The sequence below is a fragment of the Heptranchias perlo genome, chromosome 14 (genome assembly GCF_035084215.1).
Source record: "Heptranchias perlo isolate sHepPer1 chromosome 14, sHepPer1.hap1, whole genome shotgun sequence".
Classification (NCBI taxonomy): Eukaryota; Metazoa; Chordata; class Chondrichthyes; order Hexanchiformes; family Hexanchidae; genus Heptranchias; species Heptranchias perlo.
This window is the reverse complement of record NC_090338.1, coordinates 8,723,814-8,741,258: the sequence shown is the minus strand read 5'-3', so window position 1 is coordinate 8,741,258 and position 17,445 is coordinate 8,723,814. Positions and strand designations below refer to the sequence as shown.

General features: G+C 40.2%; 1 protein-coding gene across 1 annotated transcript; it reads right to left on the bottom strand.

The window, feature by feature from the left end:
• Nucleotides 1-6,144: 6,144 nt before the first annotated feature.
• On the bottom strand, nt 6,145-9,665 carry LOC137332058 (protocadherin alpha-C2-like). Its single transcript, XM_067995784.1, has one exon. The coding sequence runs from the start codon at nt 9,569-9,571 to the stop codon at nt 7,169-7,171; it is 2,403 nt and encodes an 800-aa protein (XP_067851885.1). The 5' UTR covers nt 9,572-9,665; the 3' UTR covers nt 6,145-7,168.
• Between the last annotated feature and the right edge of the window lie 7,780 nt (nt 9,666-17,445).

Genomic DNA, 17,445 nt, shown 5'->3' with positions numbered 1-17,445 from the left:
ATCCGAAAGTGTTCATTTCAACATCCCCGACACGTATGCTTATCATATATTAATGCTCTTATTTACGATATAATGAGTTTTCAAATTCGATATGTACAGTTTCATTATCATAAATGACCATTATTTAATTTCTAGAAAATCAACTCAAAAGAAAGTTAATTTTTTGCCACATGACTCCATATTAGAGAGCTGTTTATATGAGATGAATATTAATGTTCGTTTAGAAAATGAATTAACAACGCGAGCTGGAATTGTTCTCTCTTGTTTAATCAATAGGTCCCAAACAATACTTTAATTCGAATTTCGTAAATGGCTTGAGGGATTGGCAGGCCAACGTTCCTTCCTTTCGCATTGGATCTTTAGATCAACAGTAGTCCAGATTCAAGGTATGAAACTCAATGCTCTTGTGTATTTATGAACTAAATCTCTCAATCGTCCCTATTCGGAAATGACCCACAGTGCAAAACTACTACTACTTCCACGATTTTGCCAGGCTCCACCAGACGGGCCACGGATGATGGTTGGTGTTAGAAACGAAAATATCGCATTATTCTCACATTTGATGTTATTGCGATGTTGGGCTTATGGCCCATTTTTCAGCTAGAACGGAAAGAACTCTGTAGCTATTTCTTTTTTACCTCAGCTGGGAGAGTGCAATGCTAGTTATTTGGATTGGAAGCGTTCTTCAATGCCCAATGGCAACATTTTCACCTCTTCGCCTTGAGGACAACAAGTGACAAAAAAAATCATGGGCTACGCAGACACAGCGGCCCTCTGCTGGAAAGGCGGGTGCAATATCGATTACCAAGTTTCGAGGAAAACCTTGGTAAACCGATGCAAGAAAATGCAAAATGAAATCACTTTTAAATTGTTTTATTTTGATAGTATTACGCAGTTAAGAACATAAGTGTATAAGAACATAAGAAATAGGAGCAGGAGTATGCCATACCACCGCTCGAGCTTGCGCCGCCATTCAATAAGATCATGGCTGGTCTTCGATCACAACACCACTTTGCCGATTGATCGGCATATCCCTTCATTCCCCCAGAGTCCAAAAATCTATGTATCTCAGCCTGAAGTATGCTCAACGACTCAGCATCCAAAGAGTACGTAATCTCTCCTCATCAAAAAACACTCTCATCCGAGGAATCAATCTACTGAATCTTTGATGCAGCGCCTCCAAAGCAAGCTTATCCTTTCTTAGATAAGGAGACCAATATTGTACACAGTACTCTAGGTGTGGCCACGCTAAAGCACCGTGCAATTGTAGCAAGGATAATTTACCCTTGTACTCCAATCCCCATGCAATGAAGGCCAACATACCATTTGCCTTCTTAATTGCTTGCTGTATATAACTGCTAACTTTCTGTGTTTCTTGTACGAGGCCATCCAAGTCTCTCTGAACACCAACATTTAATAGTTGATCACCATTTTAAAAATATTCTTTTTCTTAATTCTTCTTACCATAGTGAATAAACTCACATTTCCCCACATTAGACTGCATCTGCCACCTCCTTGCCCAATCATTTAACCTGTCTATTTTCGTTTGCAGGCTCTTTGTGTCCTCCTCACAGCTTACTGTCCCACCTAGCTTTGTATCATCAGCAAGCTTGGATGCATTACATTCGGTCCCTTCATCAAAGTCATACTATAGATTGTAACTTGCTGAGACCCAAGCACTGATCCTTGTGGCACCACACTAGTTACAGCCCGCCAACCTGAAAGTGGGCCGTATATCCCTACTCTCAGTTTTCTGTCCGATAACCAATCCTCTATCCATGCTAATGTATTACCCCCAACTCCATGAGCCCTTATCTTGCATAACAACCTTTTATATGGCACATTATCGAATGCCTTTTGAAAATACAAATATACTACATCCGCTGGTTCTCCATTATCTACTCTGTTAGTTACATCCTGAAAAAAAACTGTAATAAATTTATCCCCACCTCCCATTTTTTAGTTTAATGCCCTATCTACCACCCTATTTATTCGATTCGCCAGGACACTGGTCCCAGCTCAGTTTGAGTGGAGCCCATCCCAACTCTGACGTTGTGTGCAGAACAATCCAACTTTACTGCTCCTAACCTTATTGGCAAAGAAAAAAAACATTTTACATTGAGCCGGAAATTGCTGTCAAAGTAATGGCGCTCGCCGTTATTTATGGGCACAAACAATTGTTAAGCAGCCAAACCCCACCGCTGCATATTACATTGCATTTAGAAAACAAAGGTAACATAACACAGATTATGTTCAGCAACTAGAACATGTCTATTTCATTTTTTTCCTCAGCTACCTCTGTTTCGTGAACACGTTAAATCTGAAGCTATCCTGCACTTGAAAATTAAATTTAATCATAGACTTCCTTCAATCAACCCTTCTCTTATACAATGAATTCGCGCTTTTCTGTTTCTCTCATACATCTTTCTTTCTTTCCTTCTTTCTTCTTTCCTTTATTCTTTTCTTCGTCCGTTCCTTCATTCATGTATTTCTCTCTGTATGTATCTGTGGATAACTGGTAATCGATATCTAACGCAAACATTTTTTTCTGAATTTATCTTGGTATCTTGTACTCTATCAATGACCGTTGTTCTTGTTGCTGAAGGCAGTTTCAGGCACCACGAAAAAAAATATCGCCACTCTCCAATTCTGGGAGACGTGGGCAGCAGTCCCTATCATCCTGTTGCGTATAACAATTCATTCATTCTTCAGGCCATAATCACGTTCCTGTAATAGGCTAGTTTCAAGACCATGAAGAGAAATTATGCTTTTATCGACTTGATTGCCAATAATAATTGACGCGTTTGTTATCTCGAACTCGACTATTGCAATGGTCCACTGACCGGCCTCCCAACTTGTACCTTCCGTAAACTTCAGCTCATCCAAACCCTGCTGCCCTTAAATTAACTCGCACCAAGTCCCCTTCACCTATCATCCCAGTGCTGCTCCAGGGATAGCAAAAACACAATTTTAACATTGTCGCCCTTGTTTTCAAACCTCTCCTTGGCCTCGCCCCGACCTATCTCTGTAACCTCCTCCAGCTCTACAATTCCCCGAGATCTCCGTGCTCCTCCAATTCTGACCCCTTGCGCAACCCGATTTTCATCGCTCCACCATTGGCGGCGTAGCATTCAGCTGCCTAGGTCCTAAGCTTTGGAACCCCTCCCTAATCCTCTTCCCCTCTCTCGCTCTCCCTCCCCATTAAGATGCTCCCTGATATCCACCAGTTTTTGGATGCTTTTGGTCACCTCTTCTAATATTTCCTTAAGTGGCTCCGTGTCAAACTTTGTTTTCAAAACAGTCTTGTGTTGCGGCTTGGGAATGTTTACTACAAAATGCAGATATGGAAATGCAAGTTGTTGTTGTTGTTGTTAATTATTTCTAATACTGGGGGAATTCAGTGGCCAACACTCTTTGGACATTTCACCTCAGGAGAGATGACTCAGCGTCTTTTGAACTGATCAGTGATATCTCCATCTTTCCCAAAAAACAAATGAAGGGAAACACAACAGAATCTATCCCAGTATATATTTAACGATATGAAATGGCCTCAAAAGTGACAGTACTATAAATTCAGTACAGTCAACAAAAAATTAAAGTGCCTCAAGTATTTAATGTTATTTAAATAGGCCACGTAAATGATCTGTTACGCATTATGTAATATTCTTCTTTCACTTTAATAGCTTCCAAGCTCAGCTTTCCCACCAATATGGTCAGGACCTCTTTATTTAACCTTAAAGATCCTTACTATGATTATCTATATTAATAGATGGTTTATCTCGTATCAAGGAATGCCTGCACTATTCAAAATGCCGTAACAAGCCAGCGACTAATAGAAGTGTATCATATTACGCATGCACTGATTACCTTCACCGAATTCTACTGTTAAATGCACAACACTAAATTAAAACCCACATGCTTCAATTTGCAGGCAATACATGCACATTTGCATTAAAGCATCTCTGACACCTGTTTGTCTACATAACTTAATTATTATCAATGATCACCAGTGAATCGTTTCCTGGCCAGTGCACTGCGTTCAATCCTTTCATTCATGTCAATAATTTCGCTAGCCCCTCTGAAAATTAATCATTGCCCTTCCTAGCTTAATCTATGCTACAAAATAACCTAGTCATGATCTCACTATTGAAACTCCCAATGTTCGATATTTCGCCCCAACGATCTGATCATTATTGCAGTGACCTGTTTAAATTTACTCTGGTCAATTCCATCCTTTTGCTGCATATCATACAAGTGCCAAAACATAATTATTTTGTTGATGCCCTCGAAAACTCTGATTCTCACATTCGCTATCTTAATTCTCTAACCCTTAATCAATGCGGCCATGAAACAGAAAACGTTGAAAAAAAAACAGCTAGCCATTTATAAAAATTCAAGTATCAACTTGTACCCTTCAACGTTAATGCTGCTCTTTCTCTTTCATGAGACAAAAAACAATTTCTTCTTCTCTATGAAGTTACAATCTATTGCACTATGACATTGACAAATGCAAAGAGCACATCAAGCCCAATTCTCAACTCTATTGTCCTCCCTTTCATCTCAAAAACCAGTGAGCAATAGTCACTGCAATGACCTTATCTGAACTCAAATGCTGAAATGACAGCACAACTCATTGCACTCCATTCTCCCATCTGTGGACTGAGTAAAAGTATGAGTAAATTTTAACAGACTTTCAATAATTCCGAGAACATTCTCTATTAAACCTTAAACATTAAACTATTCCAATATGTTCCATAGATGCATTTATCGTGCAGTCCAGATAAAAACACGCATGTCTAAATGCACTGCAGCAACTCGCCGAGGCTTCTTCGACAGCACCTCCCAAACCCGCGACCTCCACCGCCTTGAAGGACAAGGGCAGCCGGAGCATGGAAACACCACCTCCTGCACATTCCCCTCCAAGTCACATACCATCCTGACTTGGAAATATATCGCCAGTCGCCACTGGATCAAAATCCTGGAACTCCCTACCTAACAGCATTGTGGGAGAACCTTCACCACACGGACTGCAGCGGTTCAAGAAGGCGGCTCACCACCACCTACTCAAGGGCAATTAGGGATGGGCAATAAATGCTCGCCTTGCCAGCGACGCCAAAATCCCATGAATGAATAAAAAAACACATGAGGGAGAATGGAATAGCAGGATATGCTGCGGGGATTAGATGAAGTAAGGAGGGAGGAGGCTCGTATGGAGCACACACACTCATATGGCCCTATTGGCCGAAAGGCCTGTTCCTGTGCTGTACATCCTATGTAATTTTATGTAATCTATGTACAGGTTTTGCAGCAAAGTGGGGTAATAGCGTGTGAAACGATTGCTAACTATTGGCGAGACACCTGAGTGTTTGGAAGACATCTAGGCAGCACGGATTGGGAATACGTCCCCTTTGTAATAAATATCACAAGAGATCCGACATTAAATGCGACAGAAAATCGCAATTGTCAATCATGTATGGGGGACATCCAAAGTGTGATCTACCTAAAAGACATTAATTTACATGCGGGCTGAATGATAGCAGCTGACTTAACCACTAAACAAGCTGACGGAACAACAGCATCTACGCAGAAGGTAATGACGTATTGGAACCAGTAATTAACCACACAAGCACAGGCTACACTGTTATATATTAGGAACTTTGCATAGTCTGACCCTGAACAAGAGTAAGCAGTGGGGAGAAGCCAACTCACCAGGCTTGATGAATTCTACATCTGCAAGTATATTTAGCCTGGATCTCATGGACAATGCACCTAATGTGTTGTAGTTGTGTGCTTATTAATAAAAGTATGTAATCAGACGTCACGATCTTTCCTGGTCATTGAATTGCATTGAGGTGAATGATAGTGAGGTTTACAAGCCTTAATTAGCAGCCAAGTTGAGAGTCTGCGCGCTAGGCAAAAGAAAGCTAACAGCTATAATCAAGGTGGAACATCTTCTGGTGCCTCCCAGAGTTGGAAACTATCAATCTGTTCAGCTTGTTGTATGATTTACTTTATATACAACTATAATATTGTATCAATATTAAAATAAATATTCCTTTGTAGAATCTTTCATATAATGAAGATTTTGCAATTTATTATACGAATTGTATTACTGCCGAAGCTAAATATTAAACATAAAGCCTCACCTCAGCGTGACAAATGAGTGTGGAGTGTATCATTTAAAATCTCGAACCAAACCAGCAGGAAGCAGAAAGCAACTGTCGCATTGCGAATGTGCGGTTATGATTGGTTTTGAGATAATATAGGGCCATGGACATTCACATCACATCAGTAGGAAATTGGGCCAATTGTATCCGTATGATTTCTACGCGAGATCTAACCTGAATTAATTTAATTGCACTGCCCTTTCCAAATAGCCCTACATTTTCATCTGTGTCAAATGGTAGTTCAATTTTCCCTTAAAAGATTGGATGGGCTCTGCCTCAGCTACTTCCTCCAGCCAATCTATCCATGCTCTAACAACTTGTAGTATAATGTTACTTCCTGCTCCATTCTTAGTTTTCATTAGTATTTGAAGGGTCTTTGTGGATATAATCTTTGCAAGACTATTTCGCGTGGATGTACCGACTCTGTGCGATCTGATTAAAATAGTGCTCTCGTATAAATCTGCCTGATCACTCCAATATGCAATAACCTCACCTCAGAAGTGATTGTCACACAATTTAATTTCCTTCAGATTCCAAGATTTTGTATGGGCGATTATATTCGGCACATTGTAAAAAAAAATTCTCATGGAAGGCATCTACGCATAATGGCTGATACTTTAAAAGGACGGTGTTTACAAATGAAGTAAAGTTGTCTTCACAGTCAGACAGGCAACGAAATATTTTACTGCATTATTGTTTGTGCGGAAAAACGCTGTTATTGGATCATTCTTTAGAATTAGTGGTGACAATTTTTCGACAGAGCGATGATAAAAACTGGAAATTGGAAAGTTATACCAGGGCTAGGAAAGTAGCTATTAGTCAGCAAATCACGAAACAGGCAACTTCAGACAGGCATCACGATCTTTACATCACGGTTACGTCATCTGCTGTTGTGAATGATTAACATACACGGAACTCACAATTGCGTTGTACTGCGCAATATATCAGTTCCTTGGAGAAGTACATTCCCCAGCCCTCGCACAATAAATGTGATGACTAAATTATGTCTTTACACTGGTTTCACCAACACTGTTGTCACTCAGAGGTAACTTAGGATGGCAGGCCTTTAGAAACAAAAAATCACTGTTGGATGATTCCGGGGATAAGCGAACCCTGTAACTATATGTTTCGGACACAGGGAGCGTCTGACCAGCTCCGTAGTAATTTAAGGATTGATTTAGTGCAGGTCTCCGATTAAAGACATCGTTAGAATTCCTCCGCAAGCAACAACAGCAAATTGTAGGGCTGTGGTAACGCATGTTATTTCGGTCTTGTTTACACTTCAGGACGAGAAGCAATAATATCGTTATCATAAATATCAAACTCGTTGATCCAAAAATTATTATTAAATATACATTTACATCTGAGAAATATTCACGGTGCCTGAGATGGTCCAGACGTTCAGAAGGGTTATCAGTAACGTTCGCTGAGATCGAAAAGTGGATTGTGACCGTGCTTGACAGACTCGGTTGTCCACTGTCCTTCACTAAGACCACGACTCTTTGTGTGGTGGTGTCCTTTTCCGTAAAGCTTCGTGTTGTTCTGATTTCTCCGGAGTACAGGCCCATAGTGACGAGAGAACGATCAGTGGCCTCAATCAGTTGGTAGGAAATCCGTGCGTTCTGACCAGAATCCGCATCATTAGCCGTTACCTTGGTGACCAAGTATCCCGGATATATTGAGTGGGGCCTAATTTCCACTGCAGCTGAATTGTTCCACCTTAATGGAGAAATAATAAGTGGGGCATTGTCATTTTGATCCAAGATAATAATGCTCACCAAAGCTGTGCTGCTCAGTGGTGGAGATCCAGCATCTTGAGCTTGAACTTTAATCTGGAAGTTCTTCAGTTGCTCATAGTCAAAGGAGCGCAGCGCATAAATGCTCCCACTTTTCGAGTTAATGGTAAAGTAAGCAGGCGCACCCACGTCCTGTATCTGATTCTCCAAAATAGAATAGGAAATATCTCCATTCTTGTCCAAATCAGGATCCAAAGCGGTAACAGAAAAAAATGATGCCCCTGGAGTATTGTTCTCCATCAGATACACATTATACGTGGACTGTGTAAATCCTGGCGCGTTGTCATTTACATCAGAAATGGAAACGACGATGGTTTTATTGGTAGAAAGAGAGGGAGACCCAGCATCCCATGCTGAAATCGATATGTTGTACAGTGCAGTCTTTTCACGGTCCAGCAACTCAGAGGTCACCAACTTGTAGTGATTTTTCAAAGTCATTTCAAGTTTGAATGGGACACTCATTGGAATCCGACATCGAACGTGCCCGTTCTCCCCAGAATCTCGATCCATGACACTGAATACAGCGATCAGAGTGTCTGATGCAGCATCCTCGGGTACCATTTTGGTTACTGAGGTCAGCTTTATCTCGGGGGCGTTATCATTCATATCAATTATTCTGACCAGAACTTTTGCATGGCCGACGTGAGGAGCGTTATCCACAGCCTGTACCTCAAGCTCATAAACGTTTGATTTTTCATAATCCAGTAACCCGTGAACTTTGATCTCTCCGGTATCCGCGTCCAAATTGAACAACTCTCCCCATCTATGCGAAGCGTAATTACTGAAGGAAAATTTAAACTCAGCGTTTGCGCCTTCGTCTAAATCAGCTGCTTTGAGTTTCATCACCAAAGTGCCCTTCGGTGCGTTTTCTAACACACTGGTCCTGTATATTTCATGATTGAATACAGGCGCGTTATCGTTAGCGTCCGTTACAGTAATAATAACCTTAGCTGTGCCAGATCTGTGCGGGATCCCACCATCAACAGCCGTCAATACCAATTCAAAGCTTGATTGTTGTTCGCGGTCCAGGGGCTTCTCCAACAACAATAGAGCGATTTTGCTTCCATCAGTTCTTGTCTGTATTTCGAGGCCGAAGTGCTCATTTGAACTAATCTGATAAGTGCTGATTGTGTTTGTACCCACGTCCGGGTCGTGTGCGTTCTCGAGATGAAAGCGCGCCCCTGGTGCAAAGAACTCAGCAAGCTGCAATGAAAATCTACTTATCGGGAAAACCGGTGAATTGTCATTTACATCCAATATCTCCACTTCAACAGGGAACACTTCGATAGGATTCTCCACCGCTAGTTCCAAAGACAGGGAACAAGTTAAGCTTTCCAGGCAAAGCTCTTCCCTGTCGATTCTTTCATTAACAATTAAAATCCCGTTTTCCACATTTAACTCGAAATATAGCATTCCCTCATCAGAGAGCAGCCTAAATTTCCGAGCTAATAATTCGCGCACAGTCGTCGCTAAATCTTCAACGATGTTTCCAACAAAGGCACCGATCTCCAGTTCCTCGGGAATAGAGTAACGAATCTGTCCAAAAACCAAGTCCGAGACACAAAGCAGTAACAGAAAATACGCCCCTCCGCTAAGCGAATTCGCCATTGCTCTGAATTGTATTCTACATATCTCAAAATTCCTGACAATCGTTTCAATCGCCGCTTGATCCCGCCGCAAAATACGGATTGTCTTACATCGAAATGCGATTATTAAATCCAGAAATGCACAAACACGAACTGAGCGATTCTGCCAAACATGGCTGTACCACGGAAACGCAGGCACTGTGTCGCTTTCTCTTCGATTCTGGTCTGCATTTGATGATGAGAGTGGGGGTAGATCTCTTACAGCGCCTCAGCTCCTTATTGGTAGACAGCGACACAAAGAGCTTCAACCAATAACTGCACCAAGCTTTTCTTAAAGCAGGCTTTTAAAGAATATGTACTTACTAATTATTTTATTTTAAAGTGTTCAATAAATAATGCCAGGCATGTATGCTGTTCATGTCTTTTATATTATTTTACATTTAAAACAACAGCGTTTTAAATGTAGATGAGTACAGTTTAAAAATCACAAATAACCATTAATTAATTTCTACAAATTCAACGCATTTCAGGCATCTATTTACGGAAGCTTGACATTAAAGTTTGTTAAAAATGAAGTTTTAAAAATTGAATTCACAACGCAATCTGAAAGTGTACTCTCCCGTGTAATCAAAGTTTACAGGTTAAGTCCTTAGAAATTAAATGCCAGCTTCATAATATAGAATGGCATTTTTGAATTCCAAGCGTACAAAGATAAATGATCTCTGCTGGGGGGATGATCCCCAATATTTTATTGATGGAGAAAATGTGATTTGTAACGTTGGTACAGGAAATCCAAATATATTCTGTCTTTGTTTTCATTTTACGGATAAGGTAATTGCATCAAAAGTGCGACTGTGTGCCGAACAACATTTTAATTATAAGACCATGAATGGCTTGGGATACTGGCAGATTAACACACTTTCCTTTTGCATCTGGATCATTCGTTCAAAATCAGACCGAATTTAAGGATTGGAGGTCCATTATCTTGTTTATTCTAGGAGCTAAATCTCACAAACCTCCATAGACAGAAATGACCAAGAGCGCAAAACTAACACGCGTTCCAAGACATTGCCAGGCTCGCTCAGAAGGGCCAAAGAATGGTTGGCGTCAGAAACGAAAATGTCGCATTATTCTCATACTTGATGTTGTTATGAGGTCGGGCCGACGGCCCATTTTTCGGCTGGAACCGAAAGAACTCTGCGGCTAACTCTTTTCTACCTCAGCTGGGTGTGCGTAACGCTGATGCTGGTTATTGGGATTGGAAGCGTTCTTCATTGCGCAGTGGCATCACGTTACCCTATTCGCCTTAAGTACAGTAACTGAGAAAAAGTCTTGAGCTTTGCAGACTGAGCTGCCCTCTGCTGGAAATGTAGGTGCCTTATTGCTTTCCACGTTTGGAGAACAGTCTTGGTCAGCCGATGCATGAAAATGAGCAATAAAATCTCTTTAAATTGTGCTGTCGTCTTTATGAATCTAAACGCCATGATGCTCAACGCAAAATTATGCACCTTTACATTTCCTTTTTTTTTAAGAAAGCCAACGATTGTACATTCAATAATTTCTCAAGGCACTATTATACATTATTAAACCAGCAGTTAAACGACCGAAGCAAGCCGCTGTACTTTGCTTTGCATTTAGCAACTAATAATGAACCAAGGACTGGAACTTATTAAAGTTAACACAGGGAAAAAACATGATCAGGAAAAATAATAGCACTAAAGACTAACAAATCCATAGGGCCTGACCGTTTCCACACAGGGTTTTGATGGAAGTAGGCGAGGCAATTTCAGATGTTTTAGTCGTAATCTTTCAAAGCTCATTCAGAAATTGCCCCTTTAAATTAGAAAATTGCAAATGTAACTCCATTATTTAAGAAAGGAGAGAGGAACCAAATCATTATAGACCTGTTAATCTATTTGCTGCCGTCAGTCATGCCGGTAAAGTTAGCCTTACCAAAATCTGAAATCTTACCAACTGTGTTAAGGCTCTCCTTTTCACACCTAATATTGAATTCGAAAATATTATCATCATTGTTCCCTTACTGTTAGATCATTAACTAAGTCTGGTTCATTACTGTGGGGAAGTTACTTGGATCTATAATTAAAGTTCGAGTGACTGAGCACTTCAAGAATTTTGAGCTGATCAGAGAGAGTCAAAATGTGGAGATGCCGATGATGCACTGCGGTTGACAAATGTAAACAATCTTACAACACCAGGTTATAGTCCAACAATTTTATTTCAAAATCACAAGCTTTCGGAGATTATCCCCTTCGTCAGGTGAATGAAGGGGATAATTTCCGAAAGCTTGTAATTTTAAAATTAAATTGTTGGACTATAACCTGGTGTTGTAAGATTGTTTACATTTGAACTTCGAAAAGGCATTTGATAATGTTTCACGTAAGAAACTGTTGGTCAATGTCAAAGTATTGAAGGCAAATTGTTGACCAGGTTAGAAGATTGGTTAGGTGGTAGAAGGCAGAGTGTAGTGCTAATGGTTATGTGCTCGAATTGGAAGGAAGTGATTAACAGTGACCCACAAGGATCTGTTCTGGGGCCTCAACTATTCACTATATTGATTAATGACTTAGATAACACAATAGAGAGCTAAATATTTAAGACTACCGACGAAATAAAGATTGGTGGCATAGTAAGTAATGTAGACGGGAGCACAAAATTAGAGAGAGACTGATAGATTAAGTTAGTGGGCAAAACTGTGGCAGATGGATTTCAACGCAGATAAATGTGAGGTCATCCATTTTGGATCAAAAGAATGATCGATTCGAGCACTTTTTTAAATGGCGAAAATTAGGAACCTTGGAGGTCCAAAGAGATTTAGGGGTCCATATACACAGATCGTTAAAATGTAGTAGTGAGGTGCAAAAAATAATCAGAAAGGCTAATGGAATGTTAGCCTTTATAACTGGAGAGCTAGAATACAAAGCGGATAAAGTTTTGCTGCAGCTATACGAAATCCTGATTAGAACAAATCTGGAGTACTGTGTAAAGTTCTGGGCAACGTCCAGAAATGATATAATGACCTTTGAAGGAGTGCAGCGCAGATACGCCTGGGTGTTACCAGGGCTCTAATTTATGAGAAGATAGATTATGAGAAGAGATTACATAAAAAAGAATTGTACTCCCTGGAAGATAGATGGTTAAGTGATAATTTCATTGAGGGCTTTAAGATTTTGAAAGGAATTGATAGGGTTGATAGAGTGAAGCTTTTTCCACTTCTAGGGGAATCAGATCCACGCCAAACAGGAGAGAAGTTAGGGAACACTTCGTCACACTTAGATGGTAGAAGTTTGGAACTCTCTCCCACAAAAAGCAGGGGATGCAAGCTCAATTAAAAATTTTAAATGTGAAATCGATAGAGTTTTGCCAGCAAACGATATTAAGGGATGGAGTCAATGCGGATGGATGGAGTTAGGATACAGATCAGCCACGATCTCATTGAATGGCGGAACAAACCATGATCTCATTGAGGGGCTGAATGGCCTACTCCTGTTCATATGTTCCTATATTTCGATGTTCATATCTTCCTAAGTGGGTTGAAATGTTGGCCAGGAGACCCAAGTGACCAGCCCGGACATATTTTATATTTGTTTGGAGGATTAAATGCATTTACATCCAATGCCGTGTGCGGATTACAGAAAAGCCGCTCGAGACTCTTTTCTCCCAATTGTCAGGTCAGCTCCTTCACTCCAGATTCAAATCATATCCAGAATTTAAAGTCAGTCCCAAGCGGAAATTGTTTGGCACTCATGATGCACTTTTAGAGTAAATGCACCTGAGCACTTAACGTCAAGTTCACAGGTACTATTCGTAACATTCAAAATAACATTCCCGTTGCATGGAACGTCTCCCGTATCTCAGCAAAGAAAATTCGGATCCATTATTATCATTATTTGATGCCCTCCCGTACATTAAGGCGCTGATGTACTTATTTATCACAATGTTCCTCTTTTATTTCACGGTGTTAGAAGATCAGACATAGATTAAATATGTAGTCACATGTGTAAATTACATTTCGAATGGAAGTGTAATCATAAGACCGATTTTCTTTGTTTTATATACATGTATGTTTAAGAACAAAACTATCAGCTTCTCTATAAAAACACTTTGCTTACCAGAAACTGTAGAATTGCAGATGACTTTGCAGCACTAGCAGTTTAATTATCCTTTTGATACAAACAATTCCCTGACAATCTTAAAAAGGCTTTGGGTTCATCCAGTGCCGGCGTGTGTGTGAGAGAGACAACATGTATGCACCCATTCCACCCATCTTTCCAGGTTCACGGGGAAGTAGGAGGTGTTTGACTTTCTTTATGATGGCTAGGGGTCATTACAGGCTGATGAAGCTGATGATGTCTGCGCAGGAAGGAATGTTGGGGAGATACATAAACAACGTTTTGTTGTTTAGTTAAAGGGCAACGCCTCATGTATTATCTATCAATATAAGAAGGTTGTAATTCCTGAGGCACAACACCTAATCGTGGGAAAAATATGCTAAAGGATTGTTAGTTACTAAGCCCGTGATGCAAGGTGGAAGGATGGTGTTTACAAAATAAATAATGTGTCCATCGCAATCAAACATTTTATTACATTATAGTTACTGCGGCAAGTGCTACAATGGAATGATGCTTCACAATTACTGGTCAGAGATTGTCAGCGAAGCGATGATAATAACTGTAAAACGGTAAGTTATTGAAGGAATAGTGAAGTAGGTATTACTCAGGAAATCACAAAAGCGTCAACTTTAGACAAGATTTACTAACAATTTAATCACGGTGTACGTCAGCTGCTGCAGTTACTTATTAACATAAGGAAATTACTATTACGCAGTAAATCATTACTGCGTAATATATCAGTTCCTCAAAGAGGTTCGGTGATAAGGAAGTGATGCTTCTTTAGTTGGATAGAGAACACATGTGAAAGGAATGCAATGGATGATAAGGGAGTAATACGCCTTGCAGTCTTAGATAGTTCTGTAATTTCGCCCTTTTTCATTTTACTTTGAAAGTGTCCTGCAGCATAATGATCTGATTAACAGATGCAACAATAGTCACGTAGGCTCTACTTTTTAGGCCATGAAATGATCAATAGCTAGCAGCCTAGTTGATAGTCTGCGCCCCGGGATAAAAAAGCTGACAGCTACAGTGAAGGTGAAACATCTTTTGATGCCTCCCAGGTTTGGTAACCATCAATCTGTTCAGTTTGCCGACCCAGCCTATTCGGTGAAGAACTTTATTATACAACTATAATAATATTTGCATATTACAAGAATTCTTTTGTAGAATCTGTTATGTAATGAATGTTACGTACTTATTTAGTATATGAGGTGTATTACTGTGGAATCTACAGTTCAAAAATAATACCTGACCTCAGAGGGGCTAAGGTGTGTGGACTGTTTTATAGAAGGGTTCGAACTAAACCATGATACCGAAATAAGCATAAAGGTTAACAATTGTTGCAGTCCGCGTGTGCGGTTATGATTCATATTGGAATATTATAGAACCTCAGACGTTCACAGTACACAAAACGGTCAATTGCGGACTTACGGCATTTTTTGCTGGATAAATCCAAAACTAATCCAATTACCCCACTGTAGTCAAATAGACTTATGTTTCCCTCTGCGTCAAATGTTAATTCACATTTCCCTTAAAATGTTGAATGTTCTCTGCCTTAGCTACTTCCACTAACACATAATCCCTTGCTCTAACAACTGTGTAATATTAATTCGGGCTCCAACCCTAGACTTCATTAGTACTTGATGCGCCTTTGTGGACATAGGATTGTACCAACATGCATTAATCTCTACTCAGAAACTATTATCACACAACTTAATGTCCTTCTGATTACGACGCAACTAAATGTGCGATTGTGGTCGGCAAATTGTAAAATAGGCAGTCTAAGGATTGTACCTATAATGGTGCTACTTTTAAAGAATGGTGTTTCCAAACGAAGTAAGGTATTCTTCGCAATCAAAAGTGAAACGAAACCTTTTATTACATTATAGATACTGTGGAAAATGCTCCTATGGCGTGATGCTTCAAAATTACTGATCAAAATTTGTCAGGGAAGCGATAATAACACCTGTAAACGGTAAGTTATTGAAGGAATAGTGAAGTAGGTATTGCTCAGGAAATCAAAATGGTCAATTTTAGACAGGATTTACGAAAAATGTAATCACTATATACGTCAGCTGCTGCGGTTACTTACGCACAAACACTGAACTCACTCTTGAAAATTGCTGCGTAATATATCAGTTCCTCAAAGAAGTGCATTACCCATCACCCGCAATATAAAGTTGCAATCTAAATTACAACCTTACACTGGTGTCATCAACACTGATGTCACTCAGAGGTATGTTGGATGGCAAGAATTTAGAAACAAAATAACACTTTTGGATGATTGCGGGGATAAGTAAACCATGTAACGATGAGTTATGGAAGAAGTGAGCATCTGACCAGTTACATAATAATTCAAAGATTCGTTTGGTGCAGGTCTCCGATGAAAGACATCATTCTAATTCCTCCGCATGCAGCAACCTAAATTGTAGGGCTGTAGTAACGTATGTTATTTCAGTCTTGTTTACACTTAAGCGCGACCAAGAAGACTATGGTTAGAAGAAATATGAAGCTCGTCGATTCAAAAATTATAATTAAATATACATTTGGATCCGAGAGATATTCAGCCTGTCTGGGATAATTTATATTTTCAGACGGAGTTCAGTGACTTTCGCCGCGATCGAAAAGAGGATTGTGACCGTGCTTGACAGATTGGGTTGTCCGTTGTTCTTCACCAAGACCACCACTCATTGTGTGATGGTGTTTTGTTCCGTCAAGCTCCTGGTTGTTGTGATTTCTCCGGAGTAAAGGCCCACATTGAAGAGACTCTGATCAGTGGCCCCAGTCAATTCGTTGGAAAGCCGAGCGTTCTGCCTGGAATCTGCATCATTAGCCATGACTTTAGTGACTATGTACCCTGGATATATTCTCTGGGGCACAATCTCCGCTGCCGCTGATCTGTTCCACATTAATGGTGAAATCATAAGCGGAGCATTGTCATTTAGTTCCAAGAGAATAATGTTCACCCTAGCAGTGCTGCTCAGTGACCGAGATCCAGCACCCTGAGCTTGAAGTTGATCTGGCAATTTTTCAATTGCTCATAGTGAAAGGAGCGCAGCGAATAAATGCTCCCACTTTTTGAGTTAACTGCAAAATAAAGAGGCGCAGGGACGTCTTCTATCTGATTCTCCAGAATAGAACACGAGGTGTCGCAGTTCTTGTGCAAATCAGGATCCAAAGCGGTAACAGAAAAAATAGCTGCACCAGGTGTATTTTTCCCGTTTGATACACATTATATGAGGACTGTATAAACCGAGAAGCGTTGTCATTTATATCAGACATAAGCGACAGTGGTTTTATTTGTGGAAAGCGCGGAGGACCCAGCATCCCATGCTGAAATTGATAAGTTGTATATTGCAGTAGTTTCACGATACTGTATATCACTGGTTACTAACTTGTATTTATCCATCAAAGTCGTTTCAAGTTTGAATGACATATTGATTGGAATCTGACATCGGACGTGACCATTTCCCCTGAATCACGATCCGTGATACTGAATACCGCCATCAGAGAACCCGATGTTGCGTCCTCTGGTATCATATTCTTTACTGAGGTCAGCTTTATCTCGGGGGCGTTATCATTCAGGTCAATAATTTGAATCAGAACCTTGGCATCCCAAAGTGTGAAGCGCTGTCCACAGCCTGTACCTCATGCTCATAAAAGCCCGATTTTTCAAATTGCAGCAAATCTTGAACACTCATCTCTCCCATATCTGCGTCCAATTTGAACAACTCTTGCCCTCTTTGTGAAGCGTAATTACTAAATC